This window comes from Pollachius pollachius (assembly GCF_949987615.1).
Source record: "Pollachius pollachius genome assembly, chromosome: 19".
NCBI lineage: Eukaryota > Metazoa > Chordata > Actinopteri > Gadiformes > Gadidae > Pollachius > Pollachius pollachius.
The window spans coordinates 3684678-3703335 of record NC_136952.1 but is presented as its reverse complement, the minus strand read 5'-3'; the positions used below and the strand labels follow the sequence as shown (position 1 = coordinate 3703335).

General features: G+C 51.3%; 1 protein-coding gene across 1 annotated transcript; it reads right to left on the bottom strand.

The window, feature by feature from the left end:
* Window positions 1-1857: 1857 nt before the first annotated feature.
* Window positions 1858-17551, bottom strand: fam53b (family with sequence similarity 53 member B). Its single transcript, XM_079756963.1, has 5 exons — window positions 17354-17551; window positions 10706-10929; window positions 9749-9803; window positions 6689-7509; window positions 1858-3117 (listed from the first exon to the last, which is right to left on the bottom strand). The coding sequence occupies exons 2-5, from the start codon at window positions 10793-10795 to the stop codon at window positions 2758-2760; spliced, it is 1326 nt and encodes a 441-aa protein (XP_079613089.1). The 5' UTR covers window positions 10796-10929; window positions 17354-17551; the 3' UTR covers window positions 1858-2757.
* Window positions 17552-18658: the final 1107 nt, after the last annotated feature.

The window sequence follows — 18658 nt, the reverse complement described above, 5'->3', positions numbered from 1 at the left end:
AAGAAAGGGGGAGAGAGAGACAGACAGACAGATAGGGTGAGAGAATGAGAGACAGACAGATAGGAAGAGAGACAGACAGATAGACAGGGGGAGAGACAGACAGATAGAGAGACAGACAGACAGGGAGAAACAGACAGAAAGAAAGGGGGGAGAGAGAAATACAGAAAGGGGGAGAGAATGAGAGACAGACAGACAGATAGGTGGAGAGTGACAGACAGTGGGAGAGACAGACAGACTGGAGGAGAGAGAGACAGATAGGGAGAGAGAGACACACAGCGAGACAAAGGAAGAACACGGGAACAATTTCAATTTTTGACCGTAAAAACACACAAACGCACGCCGGACCACAAGACGAGCTAGTGGCCCAGAGTTCAGAGTTCAGAGTTCAGAGTGCACAGGCAGCAGCAGCAGCAGCATTAACAGCAGCAGCAGCAGCAGCAGCAGCAGCAGTAAAAGCAGCAGTAAAAGCAGCAGTAACAGCAGCAGCAGCAGCAGTGAAAGCAGCAGTAACAGCAGCAGTAACAGCAGCAGCAGCAGTAACAGCAGCAGTAACAGCAGCAGTAACAGCAGCAGTAACAGCAGCAGCAGCAGTAACAGCAGCAGTAACAGCAGCAGCAGCAGCAGTAACAGCAGCAGTAAAAGCAGCAGTAACAGCAGCAGCAGCAGCAGTAAAAGCAGCAGTAACAGCAGCAGTAACAGCAGCAGCAGCAGTAAAAGCAGCAGTAACAGCAGCAGTAACAGCAGCAGTAACAGCAGCAGCAGCAGCAGCAGCAGCAGCAGCAGCAGTAACAGCAGTAACAGCAGCAGTAAAAGCAGCAGTAAAAGCAGCAGTAACAGCAGCAGTAACAGCAGCAGTAACAGCAGCAGTAACAGCAGCAGCAGTCCTCCTCACACGGCCCACATTCACAGCCGCCAAACCCCCCCACGTCACCAAGCTCCTCTCGGAGCAGAGAGGGCCTTTTGTTCCACGGGCCGCAGAGGGAGAGCGGTCCCCGGGGTGAACCAACATTCGGCTCAACCGCGAAAAAAAAACAGAAAAAGCCCCAGAAGGAAGAGAAGCTGGGAGGCTGAGCGGCGGTGGGGTGCCGCTGAAGTCCCTCGGCATGCTGGGTGTTCTGCCTGCTGGCGCCCTCAGCACCGCGGCCGACACTTCAGAACGTAAACACATGCTCCACCGCTCGGCCTTGTGATAATAGTCCCACCCTAGGGGTAGGAACGGAGGAGGAAGGCAGTGGTATTAATAGTAGCAGTATGGCAGGAGTAGTTTAGTAGTAGGGCAGTAGTAAGACTTGTGGTAAGACAGTAGTCTTGTAGTAGTATTGTTATAGTAAGGCTGTAGTATTGAAGTCAAGACAATTGTACTGTAGTAGAAAGGCAGTAGTATTGTGGTAAAACAGTAGTACTGTCGTAGTAAGACAGGTAATATTGCTGTAGTATTGTAATAGTAAGGCAGTGGTATTGTAGTAAGATAGTACTATTGACATAGAAGGACGGTACTATTGACATAGTAGGAAAGTAGTATTGCCATAGTAAGACAGTAGCATTGTACTACTGTCTAAACCTAGTTAGACAGTAGTACTGTAGTAGTTTTGCAGTAGTAAGACAGTAGTATTGTAGCATTATTGTCGTAGTAAGACAGTATTGTCGTAGTAAGACTAGTGTTGTAGTGGTAAGGCCTTAATGTTTGGAGTGAGCTGGACTTGAACAATAGCCTGGACTCAAAGTCAATACTGATTATCTGCATGAACTCTTCCCCATACATACATTTTCACTTGCACACACACATTAGCTTACACACACATGCACACGCACACACACACACACACACACCAACAAAATAGGAAGGACTTCAGCGAGCACATTTCAAAGTGTGGTTTATTTGTATAGAAATATGTCCATGTTTTTTTTTTACATAGCTCTGTAGTTACAAATTATAAAAAGGAAGAACATTAACGCTATTAGCTTCACCAAGTTTCTCTCCGACAAAAAAGGAAAATACAATCTCAGAGAGAAGCCTCATGTTATTGTGCGAATTATTAAGCTTGTCATTTTGTGGCCTGTACGTGTGTTTGTTTGTGTGTGTGTGTCTGTGTGTGTGTGTGTGTGTGTGTGCGTGTCAATGTGCGAAAGTGTGCGCCGCGCAACTCGTCGGACCGGCCACTCCGACATCCGCGCTCCCCCGAAAAGCGAAGTCTCTCTGCGCGCGTCCATCGTGTAACCCGTGTCGGACAACGTCCGAGAAAACGGCCACCGTCTTCTCTCCTCCTCTTCTTGTTTCGTCTAGTGCAGCAAAAAGTTCGGAGAACAACCTGTGGTGCGTTCCCGCCTCGGTCGGCACGGCGACCGTCCGTCCGGCCACTCACAGAGAGACCCCCCGTTGTTGTGCAGCGAAACGAAGCACAATGGCTCCCAGCGCGGACGCCCCTCCCCCCCCCCCGTGGGACCGCCCACAGACGCCCCCTCTGTCTCCTCCAGACCCAGGCCAAAGCGAGCAGGTGTGGGGGCCACGTCCCGACACCTGCGTCCTTTCTTAAGACTTACGATTGAGGTTCGACCCCCACCCCCCCCGCTGGACCGCATGGCGATCCAGCCCCCAGGGTCACAGTTCACACCCCTCCCAAAAGAGGGGGTTGGGATCGTAGCATGAAGGAGGCGGGGGTGGGGGCGGAGACAGGGGTTCAGGAAGGAGTGTGTGGACGAGGCGGGGGGGGGGGGGGGGGGGGGGGGGCGGGAGGAGGGGGCGGGAGGAGGGTTGGTTCAGTTCCTCTCGATCTGCTCGATGTCGAGCATGCCCCCCAGCTGATACATGTCCTTCCTGGGGCTGCACAGCCCCGCCCACAGGTGCTCGCCGTCTTTGCCGCCGCCGCCGGTCGTATCCGCCCCCCCCATGGCGTCGCCGTAGTCGGGGGCCCCCCAGCCCAGCTCCTCAATGGTGGGGTCCGAGCCCACCCTCGGGCCCTCCCCCTCGCCCTCTTTGGTCCTGGACGTGGGGTCCTGGCGGAAGTCGCTGCTCTCGCAGGGGATGGGGCTTCCGAGGGTGGGCGGGGCCTGGGTTGATTGGCGGCCGTCCTCGCCCGGGATCCCAGGACAGCTGAGGCTGTGGAAGTTGCGCAGTTTCTGCAGAGGAGGGGAACAGGGCAGAAACAAGCAGCGGTTTAGCGTCGGGACAGCTGGGGCGGACACCTCTCCGGCCCTACAGTTGTCTAGTTTCAGTTTCCCTAACGCTCTCCAGGGTTGAGTCCCCGGTTTGGGCGCAGTCCAACGCTCGCACATCACCCTAAACCCAAGACTAGGATTGGAGTCATCGGAGCTGCTAATCTCACCGCTGAACACACGCCATCGCCAGCAGAATGCGCGACGGATCCCCTCAACGGCTATAAATCCTGTTTCGCTACACGCCGGAGCAACTGGCCGGTCCGGGGGGGGGGGTACGAGCCAGCCGCTGTTCCACGCAACAGGGGGGCCGGCATCACTCATGTCAGCCAGGCCGCCTCCCCTCCTCCCCCCCGCTACTGGGAAACGGCACAATGGACGCTTACATCTGGGGAGCGACGGGAACATTCCCCAGTGCCCCGTCCACATGTGCCAGAAGCACCGCTGTAGGCCCCCACGACAGCTGGGCTGGCCTGGGTTTGGTAGGAAGGACCGTCTCTCTTACAGTACACACCCCCCCCCCCCCCCCCGACGAGCTCGGCCCTGACGACAAAACACACCAGCTGTCTTGTCTTGACCGACCTCTGCGGTGGTGATGGGTTAAAGGGACACAGCAGAATAGGGTCTCTGTGAGACCCTCGTCGTTTTGCGGTTTCTGCGTTATTGGGGGGCAGGCAGGGTGGCGTGGCGCGGTGTGGCACATGCCCGGGAGGACGGGAGGGTGGTTAACAGTCGTGTGTGTAAATCGACTGCACTGTGAATCTGCACATCCTATCAGAAGAGGTCTTATCTACGCTCACTCAGTTGGTTTCTAGCGTCAGTAAAAGCTTCAAAGAGGAAGCTGTCAAGTGAACCTTTAACACTTTGCTCGACGCTCTCAGGGCTGACAGAGCTCCCCTGAATCATCAACCCCAACCGAATACCGCCGGATTCTCCGGTTCTGCACCCCCCCCCCCCCCCCCCCCACACACCCCAATCCCCCCGTCGCCTGGAGGGTGAAATGGAGACGGGGGCAGAAAGGCATCCTCATCCATACTGACCTTGACTCGCTCCGTCAATACAGCCTTATCAATAGCTCATGAGGCCGCTCACACACAGCGATACACACACCGAGCACAACTCACAGGGAATCGATATCTGCTTTTGCACACACACACACACACACACACACACTCCTCTCTGCCACCACCGTCACCACCGATGCAGTAATCTATAACTTCTGCTCTACTTGGTGACATCCAGAGAGGGGCGGGGGGCACAGCCGGCTGCGCTCCCAGCATAAGTGACACCATTGTGGCCATCTTGTGGCAGTGCCACCGCGCCTAATGGTAAGATGGAGATAGCGGGGGGGGGGGGAATGGAGGGGAGGGGTGCGTGCCAAATATTTCGGAAGTCACTCGGGGGTGGGTGTCTGCAAAGGGTGCGAGAAAAAAACAAAAAAAACAAAAGGCCAAACGCAGAAAAAAAAAAAGTTGATAAAAAGGAAGCCAGCAGCAGCACAGTTTCGAGGCTCTCCTTAAAAAAGTCGGCCAGCTCATCGCCGCGGTTACAAGCAATCCTCCTCCTTTGCAAACAGAGATGAAAAGACCGCGGTGCGGAGGAAGTGGGGGGGGGGGGGGGGGGGGGGGGGGGAGGACAGGCTGCGTGCATTGTGGCCTGAATCTGATCTGATGAGAAGCAGATTAGCCTCGGGTTTGGTCACGTCTCCCTGAGCCAACACAACTGGAAGTCGTTCTCCTCCGGGCCGGCCGTCAGAGGAGTCCGTTTAACAGGCAATTACAGCAGGGACAGGGAAGGGGGAAGGGGTTTTATCAACACGAGCAAATCTGATTATATAATGTTCAGCAGGGAGAACCAGAGCGGCTCGCTTCTAAACCAAAGCCAGACGTCGGCGCAAAGGAGTGGTGTAGTGTGGTAGCTCTTACAAGTGAAGAGGCATTCTGCTAACACATGTAGCCACGTCGATCCATGGCCCGCCAACCTCCCCTGTGTGTGTGTGTGTGTGTGTGTGTGTGTGTGTGTGTGTGTGTGTGTGTGTGTGTGTGTGTGTGTGTGTGTTTGTTTCGGGGGGGGGGGAGGGGAGGCATTGTACTAACCCATGTAGCAACATTGATCAAGGCATACTGACCTGTTGTGTGTGGGTATGTGTGCGGTCACTCTGCACACTGCATGTTCTGAAGACACTCGTGAACTCTGTAACTTATTCCACAGGGTCCAAGTCCGGCCGTGTGTTGTTTACGATCCATCATTGTACTGTGTGCGTGCCTGTGTGTGCGTGTGAATGCTTGTATGGGTGAAGCAGAACAGAAGACTGCCTGACAGGATGTGTAGCAAAAACAAGTTGATGTGGGGTTCGTGTGAGCCTGTGTGTGTGTGTTTACGTGTCTTTGAACACCAAGAAGAAGAACTTCACTGAGAGGTACGTGTGTGTTTGTTGACGTGAGTTTATCAGCGGCTCCCCTGAGAATCAGACCCTCCTCATCGACTCAGATGTCTCCACTGGGGGATGTGACTGTGAGGAACGCAAAGGACATGTTCTGCATGCTGAAACTCTTTGAGGCGTGTGTGTGTGTGTGTGTGTGTGTGTGTGTGTGTGTGTATGTACCTGGGTGCTTGTGTGATTGTATGTTGGTGGGAGTCGGTGTGTGTGTGTGTGTGTGTGTGTGTGTGCGCGTGTATGTCTATGCACCTAGGTGTGTGTGTGTGCGTGTGTGTCTGTGTATGCACCTAGGTGTGTGTGTGTGTCTGTGTGTATGCCCCTAGGTGTATGTGTCAGTGTGAGTGTGTGTGTGTATGCACCTGTGTTTGTGTGTGCATGTCACACATTGTGTGTGTGTGTGTGTGTGTGTGTGTGTGTGTAGGGAGCGGGGCTCAGAATCATAACCTTCCTTTTGTTTGTTTATTCAGCAGAACAAGAGAAGAGGAAGACGAAGGTCCTCCTCCTCCTGTCTGTGTGTGTGTGTGTGTGTGTGTGTGTGTGTGTGTCTTTGTGCATGTGTAACATTAGCAGATGCAGTCATAGGCATTCAACCAAAATGAACAAACAGTTCCTTAACCATTAACTAATGGTCTCTTCATGTGAACTAAGGTTTACATTTGTACATTATTTAATGGTGTTAGCCTAGATCGGCTCCATAACCATATTAAATAATGTATGATAAATAAGTTCTACCGAAATCCCAAAGCATCCAAATTATTCTCAAAAGACTCAACCTAAAATGACTTTGCTTTTCCACGTTGACATTTGTCAGTAATGCTAATGCAACAGTAATGCTTTGAGAGTCGTCGCACATCTGCGTCTTCGGCTCGAAAACAACGCCTCCCAGAATGCATAGCGGCCGCGGCTCTGCTTTGAAATAAGCGGCGCTGGTCTTTTTGTTTTTTGCACGAATCTCCGTGAGTGTCTGCTTTGTGTCCGGGCGCACAATGTCCTATTGAGGACGCTACGACGGCGCCTCCCACCGCACGCTGTCATCTGATCCCCGTATCACCAGTGGTCACACGCTGCTATCCCCCCCCTCCCATCAGCACCCACCTGGGTCATCTTGGCGAGGTCCAGGGACGGCCGCGAGTCGGCCGGCCTCCGGCGCTTCACGCCCATCTTCTTGTGGTCGAGCGCGCAGGGCTGCGAGCGGCTGCGGGCTAGCCCGCCCGCCCCGGCCACGCCCCTCCGCTCCAGCTCGGGGGTGGAGCCCGGGGAGCTGTCCGGTGACGCCCCCTGGGGTGCCAACGCCGGGAAGATGTGTTCGTGCGAGAGGTAGAGGCCGGGCGCCGCTGACAGGGTCACCGAGGAGGAGGAGGAGGAGGAGGAGGAGGAGGAGGAGGAGGAGGAGGAGGAAGGGGAGGCCAGGCCGGTGAAGGTGGGCGCCAGGCCCTGGGAGAAGCACGGCAGCTCCAGCGCCGCGTTGGAGCGCGCCGGCAGGCTGAAGCTGGAGCTGCGCTGCATGGCGGGGAAGACGGCCGCCGGCGCCCCGGAGGCTCCGCCCCCGGCGCCGCGGTGCACGCTGCCCCCGCTGTGGCAGCGCCGCTTCTCCACCGCCGTCCAGACGCGGGACCTCTGGGGGCGCCACGCCGCGCGGCAGCCCCCAGCCAGCTCTTCGGAGCAGGACAGCGACCGGCACTGCCGCTTGCTGGGCGGCGCCGTGGCGAAGGCCGAGGCGTCCGCCAGGCTGAGCTCCCGCAGCAGCCCCGAGATGGAGCCCGGCGCGGGGTGGCCCCCGGGGAGGTCCCCCCCGGCGCCCAGCCACCCGGTGGGGCTCTGGCACTCCTCGGGCACCGCGTCCCACAGGCTCTCCAGGCTGGCGCCCACGGGCCGCGAGGGGCAGCCCTGGCCCAGCTCACGCCACCGGCCCGCCTCTGCAAGCACAGCACAGAGGGAAGGTTAAGGTTGAGGTCGACGAAGCGCTTTTATTGTGAAGGAGCATTGCTTTAAAGGGAAGGGATCAGATGTACTTCACGGCGTCGTTGATTAGAAAAAAAAAGCATTCAAAGAAGCACAGACTTAAGGTTAAGGTCGATGCGCCTTTATTTTGAAGGAGCATTGCTTTATTGGGAAGGGATCAGATGTACTTAACGGCATCGTCAATTAAAAGAAAAGTATTTAAACTATTCAAAGAAGCACAGACTTACGGTCAAGGTCGATGCGCCTTAATTTTGAAGTAGCATTGCCTCATTGGGAAGGGATCAAATGTACCTAACGGCATCGTCAATTAAACAATAAGTACTCTCCAACTTTTCAGAGAACCATCAGCTTTAAAGCCGCTCATTAAAGTGAGAATAGAGTAGAGCACTCATCCATGTTACAGGAGGTAATTGCACATTATCAAAGGTCAGGTTGCCGTTGTTCTTGGCAGGACAATGTTGTGTTTCATACACTAATCACTTTTATTGCATTGTGGAGCCAGCACCTGGAGACGGGCAGGTATCCAAAACAATGGCCGACGGCAATGTGGTAATCTGATATAGAGGCCGACCAGCCCTAAGGCTTAGGGCTGGTCGGCCATGTTTGTTTATAGTCTCTCTGAGGATATCAATGATGGACTTCCTCTCGTTAAACTATATAACCGAACGGCTCTATCCAAATAGGCTGTAATGTATTAACTACCACTTGGCCAGTACTGCACATACTCGCCAATCGCCACAGAGGCAAACAAAATCACGTCGGTGGTACGGATTCCAACCAAACCACTGGACTGAACCATTCTGGAATAATTGAAAACCCACAGACTCCAACAACAGCTGCGTGCTAAGTTGACACACTATTAACTAGAATGTTATGAGGTTGGATCATTTTTATCAAGGTATTATCTAATAATAATAATGATAGGCATAAGTCCTGAAAAGCGGGTCATCCAAATAACTGACTGCCTGTTGATTATGAAATGTTCTGAAATATTCTTTTGATTTACGATCAGAAAAAAAGATGTTGAAGTGAACCCCAGCCACTCCTTCTGAGGTTGAGACCCAGAGCTATCTATTTCCTAATTTCGGTCAGGGATGTCGTAAATGCAGTTCTCAGAATAAATAACCTCATGATATTGTTTAAAGGGGTGGTGAACCCAAAAACCTTTCATTTCATTATTATCGTACGTGGGTATGTCTTATTTGATCGTGGAGATAGCGAGCTATGCCATTTTGTCACTGATGCTGAAATAAGGGTTAGACCCTCATAAAGAGAAAACAGGAGAAAAACTCAGTTTTTCCCAACCAGTGTCTGAATGTTCCACTCAGCTCTACTTTGCGAGAAGTCTAAGGACTTTTTAGTAGACTCTTTGACGTCAGGACGAAGGGACACAGGCGGCGAGGCGTGTGTGGATGTGTGGAGCTCCGTCTGGCCAGCGTTTGCTGTTGATGTCTGTGTCCGAGAGAGGGTTTAGCTTCCCGGACACTAAGCGCATTACGCCTCAATGTGTGGCACATTTTGTTCTCGACATCGATCATTAAAACACACTTACACAACGAAAGTACAACAAAAGTGTTACAGAGTTGGCGTGGGTAACGTGACACGCCCGACTTCAACTTTCAGCCATGAGCACATTTTATTTAGTCTCCTAGTGTTTTGAGTTCGTGCTGAAACCGGGCACTTTGAGCAACCGGCTACGGCGGCTGACTACTCAAACATTTAAGATTGGGTAAAAGGGAAACGGTGGAGTGATCTAATCACTCGGTTTGGGTGTGGTGTCATGAAAGCACAATAAACGAAACAAACGAAGCAAGCACCGGTCACGCACGTTTTGACACCAACGCAGAGGCACAGAGCTGATGAGGCTGGTTCAGAGTCCCTCGGAGCCCTTCTATCTCAACCTCCTACCTGAGAAGGAGGCCATGCAGGTCCCCCCCCCCCCCCCACGAGCCCCTCCCCTCGGGTGACATAACACAGCTGACGTCCCAGCCTGTACAAGCTGCCTGGGTGTGCACCGGGCTGCAGGTGTGTAATTATAGCTCCTACGCAGGCAGGGCCAGGAGTGGAGATAGAAAGAAAGTGGATGTAGGACCGCGTGAAGGTCTACGTTTAGCACAGAGACGTTTGGGGGGGGGGGGGGGGGGGGGTGTTTGGGTGGTGTGTGGGTGGAGGTGGCGGAGGGCTGGCGCTTACCCATCAGTCCACAAGAGAAGAGGGCCGTTCCCTGGCTCATGGTCGGCTCCCGCAGCTGTGGGAGACACACAAACGTTTAGGGCAGGGGGTGGAGCGCACGCCAGGCAGCACAGGGAGCCGCTGGAGTCGACCATCTAAACAAGCGCACCCAGTCCCACGCAGCGAGAAAATCCGGTCCGTAAATAGAAACCAACTGGCCCCGAAAAAAACAATAAAATGCAGAGTAATCCGTTTGAGGCCCGCTGAGACAGAGTGTGCTGTGCCGTTGAGGGAGGAGAGAGAGAGCAGACCAGAGTATAGCTTGTTGTTCACTCTGGTGGATCATAATAGGTTTCCTGAGTGACTACACGCCCCCGAGAACGATGAGTCGATGACTTCACTTCACGTGGCTGAGAGGGCAATCTCGGCCCACGCACGCACGCACGCACGCAGGGACGCACGCGCACACGCACACACACACACACACTGGGAGTTCTGCTGGCTCGCCACAGAGGGAAAGACTCCGGCTCCGGTGTTTGAATTCCTCTTAGAAGGTGAGCCAGAGACGCCCGGGCTGCCCGGCGCTCGTAAACAACTGGCCTATTGTTGGCGTTCTATTGGCGAACACGTCGAACAGTTCACTATTCACACCAGATGGCTGCAGCCCCCGTGACCCATCGGGGGGCTATCGTCGTGCAATCAGCGCTAATCGGGGCAAAAAATATCCCCTGTCGGCGGCCGAGTCACGGCACAAAAATGCTGCGGCTCAGAGTTTGACTCGGAGAAAGCAAAGTCCATTAGAGCGGGTTTATGGCTTCGTGAGACAGGGCTGGAATCATACCGAAAAGTATCATTAACACGTTTACGCTATGTGGCAATAGAATCGCTGTGAGACCGCTGGCACCATAAGACTCGTAGAATACCACAAGCGCTACGTGTAAGCACAAGAATTTCGGAGAAACGATGTGAAACCCTTACCTGGCCTATTTCCGGACACTTGGACGTTACATCTTCGACGCGCTTCTTCTCCAGCGTTTTTTTGCTAATGATCACCATGACAACGCACATGTTTGCCCCGGGTGACTTGAATGCGAAGCGAGGAGGTCAGGAGCCATGTTGAAGAGCAGGACACTCAAGCATGCGCAGCGGGCAGTACGTCCCCTCGACGCCTCCAGGAATGTGATTCAGTCTTCTGTCCAATCCTGCACACGCGCACACACACACACACACACACACACACACACACACACACACACACACACACACACACACACACACACACACACACACACACACACATAGCGACACACATACACACAGATGAGCAAAAGGATTAGAATTCAGGGCATTGCTAACATTCTGCCTGGCTGATTGGCAGGGGGTTCAATTCCACAGAATTCCCCGCGTGGATCAGGAAACCGTTTTTTGAACACAAACCGAAAGCAGGCAATATGTAACCGTGTTAACGAGAGCCTGACACCTGCTGTAACCAGGGGTCACAGGAAACACACATCAAGGGCATGAGAAGCAGCTACGGCATCCTTTCAGCTGGGAGTCGAGCACCTTAGACGTCAAAGCTAAACGGAAAGTTACAAAGCAGGGTGTGAAGACCCTTCCCAATAGGGTTGTGTGTGTGTGTGTGTGTGTGTGTGTGTGTGTGTGTGTGTGTGTGTGTGTGTGTGTGTGTGTGTGTGTGTGTGTGTGTTGACACAATCTCAGCAAAACTGGAGGCATCAATTAGTAATCTAGCCAAGGTTAGAAGAACACAAGTACGCACCGGGGACAACAGTCCCTCAACCTTTTCCCCTTCCCTCCCTCCCCGCCGTCCTCTCGTCTCTCTCTCTTCCTCCCTCCCATCTCTCTCCCTGCCACCCTCCCATCTATCACCCTCTCTTCCTCCCTTCCCCAGTCTCTGTAGCAGCTCCGAGATCCGCCATCTGAGAGAGAGAGAGACAGAGAGAGAGAGAGAGAGACAGAGAGACAGAGAGAGAGAGAGAGAGAGAGAGAGAGAGAGACAGAGAGAGACAGAGAGAGACAGAGAGACAGAGAGAGAGAGACGGAGAGACAGAGAGAGAGAGAGAGTTTCCTCAAAGTGTTCTGCAATGGAACCAGAGAGGGGAGCGCAGCAAAGTCAAAGTTGTGTAATTGAGTCCTCGGGGGCTGGCTGGAAATAGCTGTGACCTTGCGGTTGTCAAAACAACCCTACTCTCATTAGTGCAGCAAAACACAGCTGATTAGCTTAGACCAGCATCTCAGACCCCCAAAACACTAACGATTGACCAACACCACCAGCACCTGATAGCTGGGTCAGTGCTGGACAGTGGGATATAGTGGGAGAGAAATGAACGAAGGAGATGGCAGGGGCAGTTTTTGTGTGTGTGTGTGTGTGTGTGTGTGTGTGTGTGTGTGTGTGTGTGTGTGTGTGTGTGTGTGTGTGTGTGTGTGTGTGTGTGAGGTGAGCGGTGCAGAGACGACAGACAATATAGCAGAGCATCACAAGATCATACAATATGTGTATGTTCTGTCCTGCTGTGCATGGAGTTGTGTGTGTGTGTGTTGTAACTGTAGTTTGATTGTACATGTGTACGGATACATTGTCTGTTTTCTCACTAATGCCCAAGACAAATTGTCTCCTGGAGGAGACAATAATGGCTAATCTAATCTAATCCAATCTAATCTAATCTAATCAAAACCGTGATGATGAGGTTGATGAGAGCGGCCCACACTCTGCGCCTTCAGCAACATATGATTCCCATTACGACATCTAATCCTCTACACTGCATTGAATAAAAAAAAGTACTTTAAATACTGTTACAAAAACAAGCGCAAGGCCAGTAGCATTCAAGGCCACTGGAACGTGTTTTGTTGTGGTGTGGGGCAGGGGGAAGGGAGAGCGATCAAAGCATGCTAGTGAGCCAAATGAGGTCGGTCCATAGGCCAGCCTATAGCGTGCTTAATGTTAAGCACACTGAAACCATTTACACAGCCACGGGGAGCGTGAGCAGAGCTGAATGGCCTGCTTGTTTGATATCTTTATAGCATTATCGTTCAGGGTTCGGAAGAACCCACAATCATTTCCCATAATTTCATAGCAGGGAGATGAGGTAAGTCAGGCCCTGAATCGCTCTACGGAGAAACGGACACGTTGAAATTAGGAGAGCGGAGAGGCTGCACTGATCCAACTGCAGCCTTGACAACCCCTCCCCAGGAACGGCAGGGGCAGTTTGTGAATGGAAAACTTGCCCTCTCTCTCCATGGACGTTTGGCAGTAGAGGGGCCCGCTCCATATTTGAGGTAGAAAGTGGAAAAAGCGCCGGGGCCAAGGCATGCCGGGCATGGCACCGCCGCCCACCGGCTGTCTTCACTGTGCCAGGCAGCAGAGGCTTGCGGGCACAGCACACTTCCTGTTCAACTACTGTCTGTGTACCCCCGTTACAACACGACAAAATGCAGCGCAAGAGGGCTCCGAGGTTGTGGGTTCTCTTCTCCTCTCGTCGGTTATAGCTTGTGTGAATAAACTGCCGTTCTGATTCTGAAAACAGGAATGCCTTCTGCAGTGCCTGCTCTGTTGTCGAAGCAAAGCAGTTTAGCCCTCTCTGACAGGACTGGGACGATGGTTTTATAATCATCATCTGGTATTGGGGAGAAGCATTCCTGGGGGGCCGTTGGGGTGAGGCTGGGGGGGGCGGCTCCGAAGCGGGGTGGAGGTCACAGACAGGAGCCCCTCCCCGCGTTCTTTATCTGGGTCTGAATGGGAGCCACCGCGGCAGGGGAGGGCTGGACGTCCCCGTGGAACGGCTGTGGGTGGTGGGGTCGTAGGTTAGATTACACGTTAACATCACATGCCTTAATGCTACTTTTTTCTCGGATCGGATCTTGGTCGGATGTGGAGCCACATGTGAAGTTTCCCCCCTGAATTATGCTGTCTGTGTCACACAACTCTCTGTCTACCTCACACAACTGACTTCGGGCCCCCGTCAACTTGAGTTCGGGGACTTTTCATATCTGCATCCGTCACACGCAAACCAACATCATGTGGGATGACTGGTCTCTGGTCACATGGTGACACTGGCCGCCTTATATAGCCACACGGCTTCTATCTCAAACTTATTGGTGCAGCCCCCCCCCCCCTGTCCCCAGAAGATATACAGCCAGGGCTCATGATGTGTTGGGGTGGGGGGTGAGTAGAAAGGGGGGGGGGGACAGGGGGGTTAACCGCGACAGCAGGTGGCTACAGGCTAGATAGCTGCTGTAAACGCAAGATAGGAAGAAGGGGAAACCTCAAAATTGGACACGTAGGAATATACATTGTTGGCCCTTATACACAAACAAACTGACACACACACACACACACACACACACACACACACACACAGTGACACACACAATGCCACACACACATTGACACACACACACACAGACACAGCGAGACACACACACAGAGTGACACACACACACACACCCCCCCCCGGTTTGGGTCAGGCACAGAAGGAGCCCAGCCCCCCTCCTGGCCTAGCCTTTACAATAAGCTCCCGCAGAGTTGTCACCGCTGAAAGCTTTAAAATACAATTTTCCAATTAGAGCAGCTCTTCTATGCATTGCTAAGACTGTAATCCCGCGGCGGGTTAGACCTACATTATGCAAAGAGCAGGCAGCTTGGAGTCTGACTGACAGAGCCAATGCTAATCCATCTTATGGCACTTGTGGGAGCTTGAGGTAAACAATATGTTCGGCACAGTTACCCTGCACTGCTCCCCGCGAGTCTCAATCAATAGACCAGTGAATGCAACAATGCCCGTCTAAATTTGCAGAAAAAGTGTGTATCAAGATCAGCCTCATCAAAGCGTCCATGCATAGCACAACACATGTGAAATATCTTTTGTCAAAAGTCTCCTGTTTATTTCGCACAATGCTGCGATACACCGGTCGGCCCCGGCTCGGAACAAGCCCAGGATTGTGGCCCTCGGTGTAACTGGAGCATCTGCGGAGCACCTGAGACGACGCTACCTGAAATCCAACAAAGTTTCCTTTTTTTTCTCCCTTCGTCACCAGGCTGCTACCAAGGAAACAATCCCCACCGAACAGAGAGGTTCCCATGGCCAGGGCGCTGAAAAGCCCTCATGTCACTGATCCATCCTCGGGTGGCCTGGTTTCTTCTGTACAGACGGGGCTGTACAGAATGTACACATTTCATGCTCTTTTCTTCTCCCTACGTCATTAATGAGGCCGACAAGTGTTGACAGAGCATAGTAGCGTAGCGTGAAGATGAAACGAAACGCCTGATACAGAGACGGGGCTGAGAGATAACCGGTGTGACAGTTTACATATCGTACTCGTAGTGAAAAAAGGAACCACTCCTTTTTTTATTCTCCCACGAGTTGTTTCGATCATCGATAATCAATAATCCATCTGTGTCCAATGGGAGGTGTGCACTAGCCTTAAAGCATTCAGTGTGGTCCCAAATGAGCATCGACAGGCCTGGCTGTGGTGGTGGTGGTGGTGGTGGTGGTGGTGGTGGTGGTGGTGGTGGTGGTGGTGGTGGCTGTGGTGGCTGTGGTGGCTGTGGTGGTTTTTAATCCAGCCTCGGTGAAGGGCCTGTGGGCCAGAGCCCCGGATCCACGGGCGTGCAGCTGCCCACTTACCATAAACACAAAGGCCCAGCGAGGCCCCGCAAGGCAGCCGAGGAGGCCTGCTTTTTTTCCTCTCTAACTAGGTCCGCTGTTTCATTATCACACAGATAATAATGTGCGCTGTGTGATATGCATGCGTCGGGATGGACTGGGGAGGGGTGGTTAAAAGAGCGATTCATTGAGCACTGTAAGCAGGTCTTTCAAAGATGGTCGTGAACTTTGAAAGCAGAGGAAAAAGTTATGTTTAGACAAATGCACTGAGTGTGAGTGAGAGAGACACTTCTTGAATGAGGTTTGAATGAGGAACATGTCAGGGCCACTGAGGACTAGGCCGACACGAGCTAACTCTGCTATCGAAGAAAGAGGACAGCCCTTCCGCAAGGCTCGCATAGTACTGCCTCCCTTCCCCCCACAGTGTGTTCCCACCGGCCCAGACACAGGAACTTTAGGAGACAGGAACAACATCTTTGTTAAGATAGAACTCGCCGAATGTCATAACTTTGGCGTCAGGATACACATGGATTCAAGTTTTGAACTGGAAAACATGGCAGAACTCACTGGCAGGGAAGGAGTAGTTCTTCACATGCACACCAAGTTACCCTTCAAACCTGATTGCTTCAACAATTTTTTGTGTTGGATTGCCAAGCTCCAGGTGGAAGGCAGTGAGAGCTAAGTAACGAGCAAACAGTCCCTTAAAGTACTTTTCTTCCCCCCGAAATCCCTCATGAAAGGAAATTAGTTTGGCAAGCAAATTGCTGTGACCAGAGCTGTGAGCCAGTGCTCACACGACTTGGGCTACAGAGCTTTTTAACACCGCAAAAAGGCCCTGAAGTAGCACTAAAAAGTACTTTCTTAGACACATGGTAAAACACACCTGCGCACCACAGAGAAAAGAAACCTCAATAAAATCGTGCTGTAATCTAAACGTACTCCTACACTGCAGCCGATAGCCATGGGACATCCTCACATGGAAGTAGTTCCAGTCAAGCAAGCTCCTGTGTTTGCACTCTGACTGAAAACTTGTCAACTTCGGTAGACTTGTGTCAACGAAAACTGTTTAGTCCTGACCCCTGAGGCTGAAGGGGGCCAGAGATAAAGACAACATTAAACTCCCAGCACGGCTGTAACATAACAGACATACCATGTCCCATGTCTGACCCAATTATCCAACTGCAATCGCTGATTACATCCATATTCCAAAATTGTCATATTTGTATGCAAATCCATTTGTAATGCTTGATTGATACATAACTGACACACCAAATCTTCATTGATACATGATTTGGAGCTTATCATTGATAATTCGGAGCTGTCTCTTTAAGGGCAAGGACAAGTTCAGAGCACTTATCAGTAAACGAACAGAAATATGCTTGTGACTAATTCGATTAATCTAATCTCATAATTGTCTCCATTTTAATATGTGGTTATGTCAGATGAAACATCTATCATACAAACAATATACCAGACAGCTTTTTTGTCTACTTCCATTATAGGGCATTTTTTATGTTAAGACAATAGTATTGAACTGTATTAAGGTTACCAAGAAAAGTTATTAATCCCAAACGCACTTGAAGCCATGCGAGGAGCCGCACTGAACCAGTAAGGGGAGCCGAACTGGACCAGTAAGTGGAGCAGCATTGAACCCGTAAGCGGAGCCGAACTGGACCAGTAAGAGGAGCCGCACTGAACCAGTAGGGGCGACTGGTTCCGGACAAAGGGACAAAGCATAGGCTGGGAAAACTATGATAAAAAGTTGCTAAGCTAACTAAGAGAGTGGGAGCCAAGTTTATAAGCAGTCTATTAACCCAATATGATCGCTCTATCTGGTGTCACCCCTGCAAACCATCACCCGCACAGTCCCCATCTGCCTAAAGCACATACAAGTTATTAATATAGCAGCATCACATTGACAATAACACAGCTCCTGGGGCAATAAATTTAGCTGCAGGAAACAAGGTTATTCTGCTGAAAAAGCACCTCTGTTGTTTTTACTCACAAGAAACAGAGTGGACATCTCGGAGAGCCAGCGGATGACAAAGTGCTGGCAGTTAGTTTGGCTGGATCATTTTGAGATGTTTGCAGACAGGAAGCAAGACATACAATGTGAGGATAAGTTGTTCTAGCCTTGTTCCAGCCTTCAGGCTGCTCACACAACTACAACTCCTCGCCAGTGCGCCGGTGCCTCACCTCGTTGTTCCCAGGCGTACTCGCCTCACGTTGCAACGTCCCGGACGGGATGCTCCAAATTAACGTTATTGGCAAGAGGGCGGGCCGGATTTTCTGTTCAGTGGAGCTACGGGCGAGTTGTGAGAAACAGGGCGGGACTTCCGGTAGATTTATATGTGTTACGTGTTTGGGATGTTGCTATGTTGCATTTTAAAAAAGTAAAATAAAACTCCGTATTTATTCATTTTTGACATTTCTTGTCATGTTCTTAATTTTTTGCTCCAGGCACTTTTAACTGGTGTACATAGCGCATAGGATGTAAAAAACCGGAAATTGCGTTGCGGTAGACTGGAATAACGCTACAAGTCAGGATCCTCTCTAAACCTAGCTACTGCCCAATTTTGCACACGCTTATGACGTTGTGACAACATACACTAGATTAGAAGATACCACTTTGGGTGGTAGGGGGGTTCCCAGTTATTCGGTTATTGTTTATTAAAATGAAAAGTTTGCTACGGTGTGCTAATTTAATGTTTTTTTCCGTAAAAGTATACCCATCGCGTTTATAGTGAGCAAGAACAGAGAAAGTATGAATGTGTAATCGCTCACACCCTCCTTTATCGCATGGGATTGGTATGATCCCAGTTTTCATAAAGACAAGTAATTATAGTTTTATGTTGTGTAAACAGACAAGGGACTTTCGACAATGTGTGTGTGTGTGTGTGTGTGTGTGTGTGTGTGTGTGTGTGTGTATGCGTGTGTTCTATACAGGGCTGGAAAGTACATTTATTCAAGTTCTTAGAATGCTACTAAAAGCAGGTTAATTGTTTAGGTTACAATACATTATCCTTTTGCCAACAGTACGAAAAGAACATTAGTTAATTCAAAACTGGATCATCCACACTAGCTTAACAAATGGTTCAAGAGCTAAAGATGGAATGAGGTGGAGTCCTTTGCTGAAGATATTTTTCGGTTCTTTTGCCAAAGGCCAGTTTTCTTACCAGTTTTTTACTGACTTAGTGTGACTTCATCCGTCTCTCATGCTATAATATATTACTCGAAAACTAGCATGCCATTTATAGGTATATTTATAAATGCTAGTTCATCCTTGAAAATGCTTTGAAAATCAAGAATT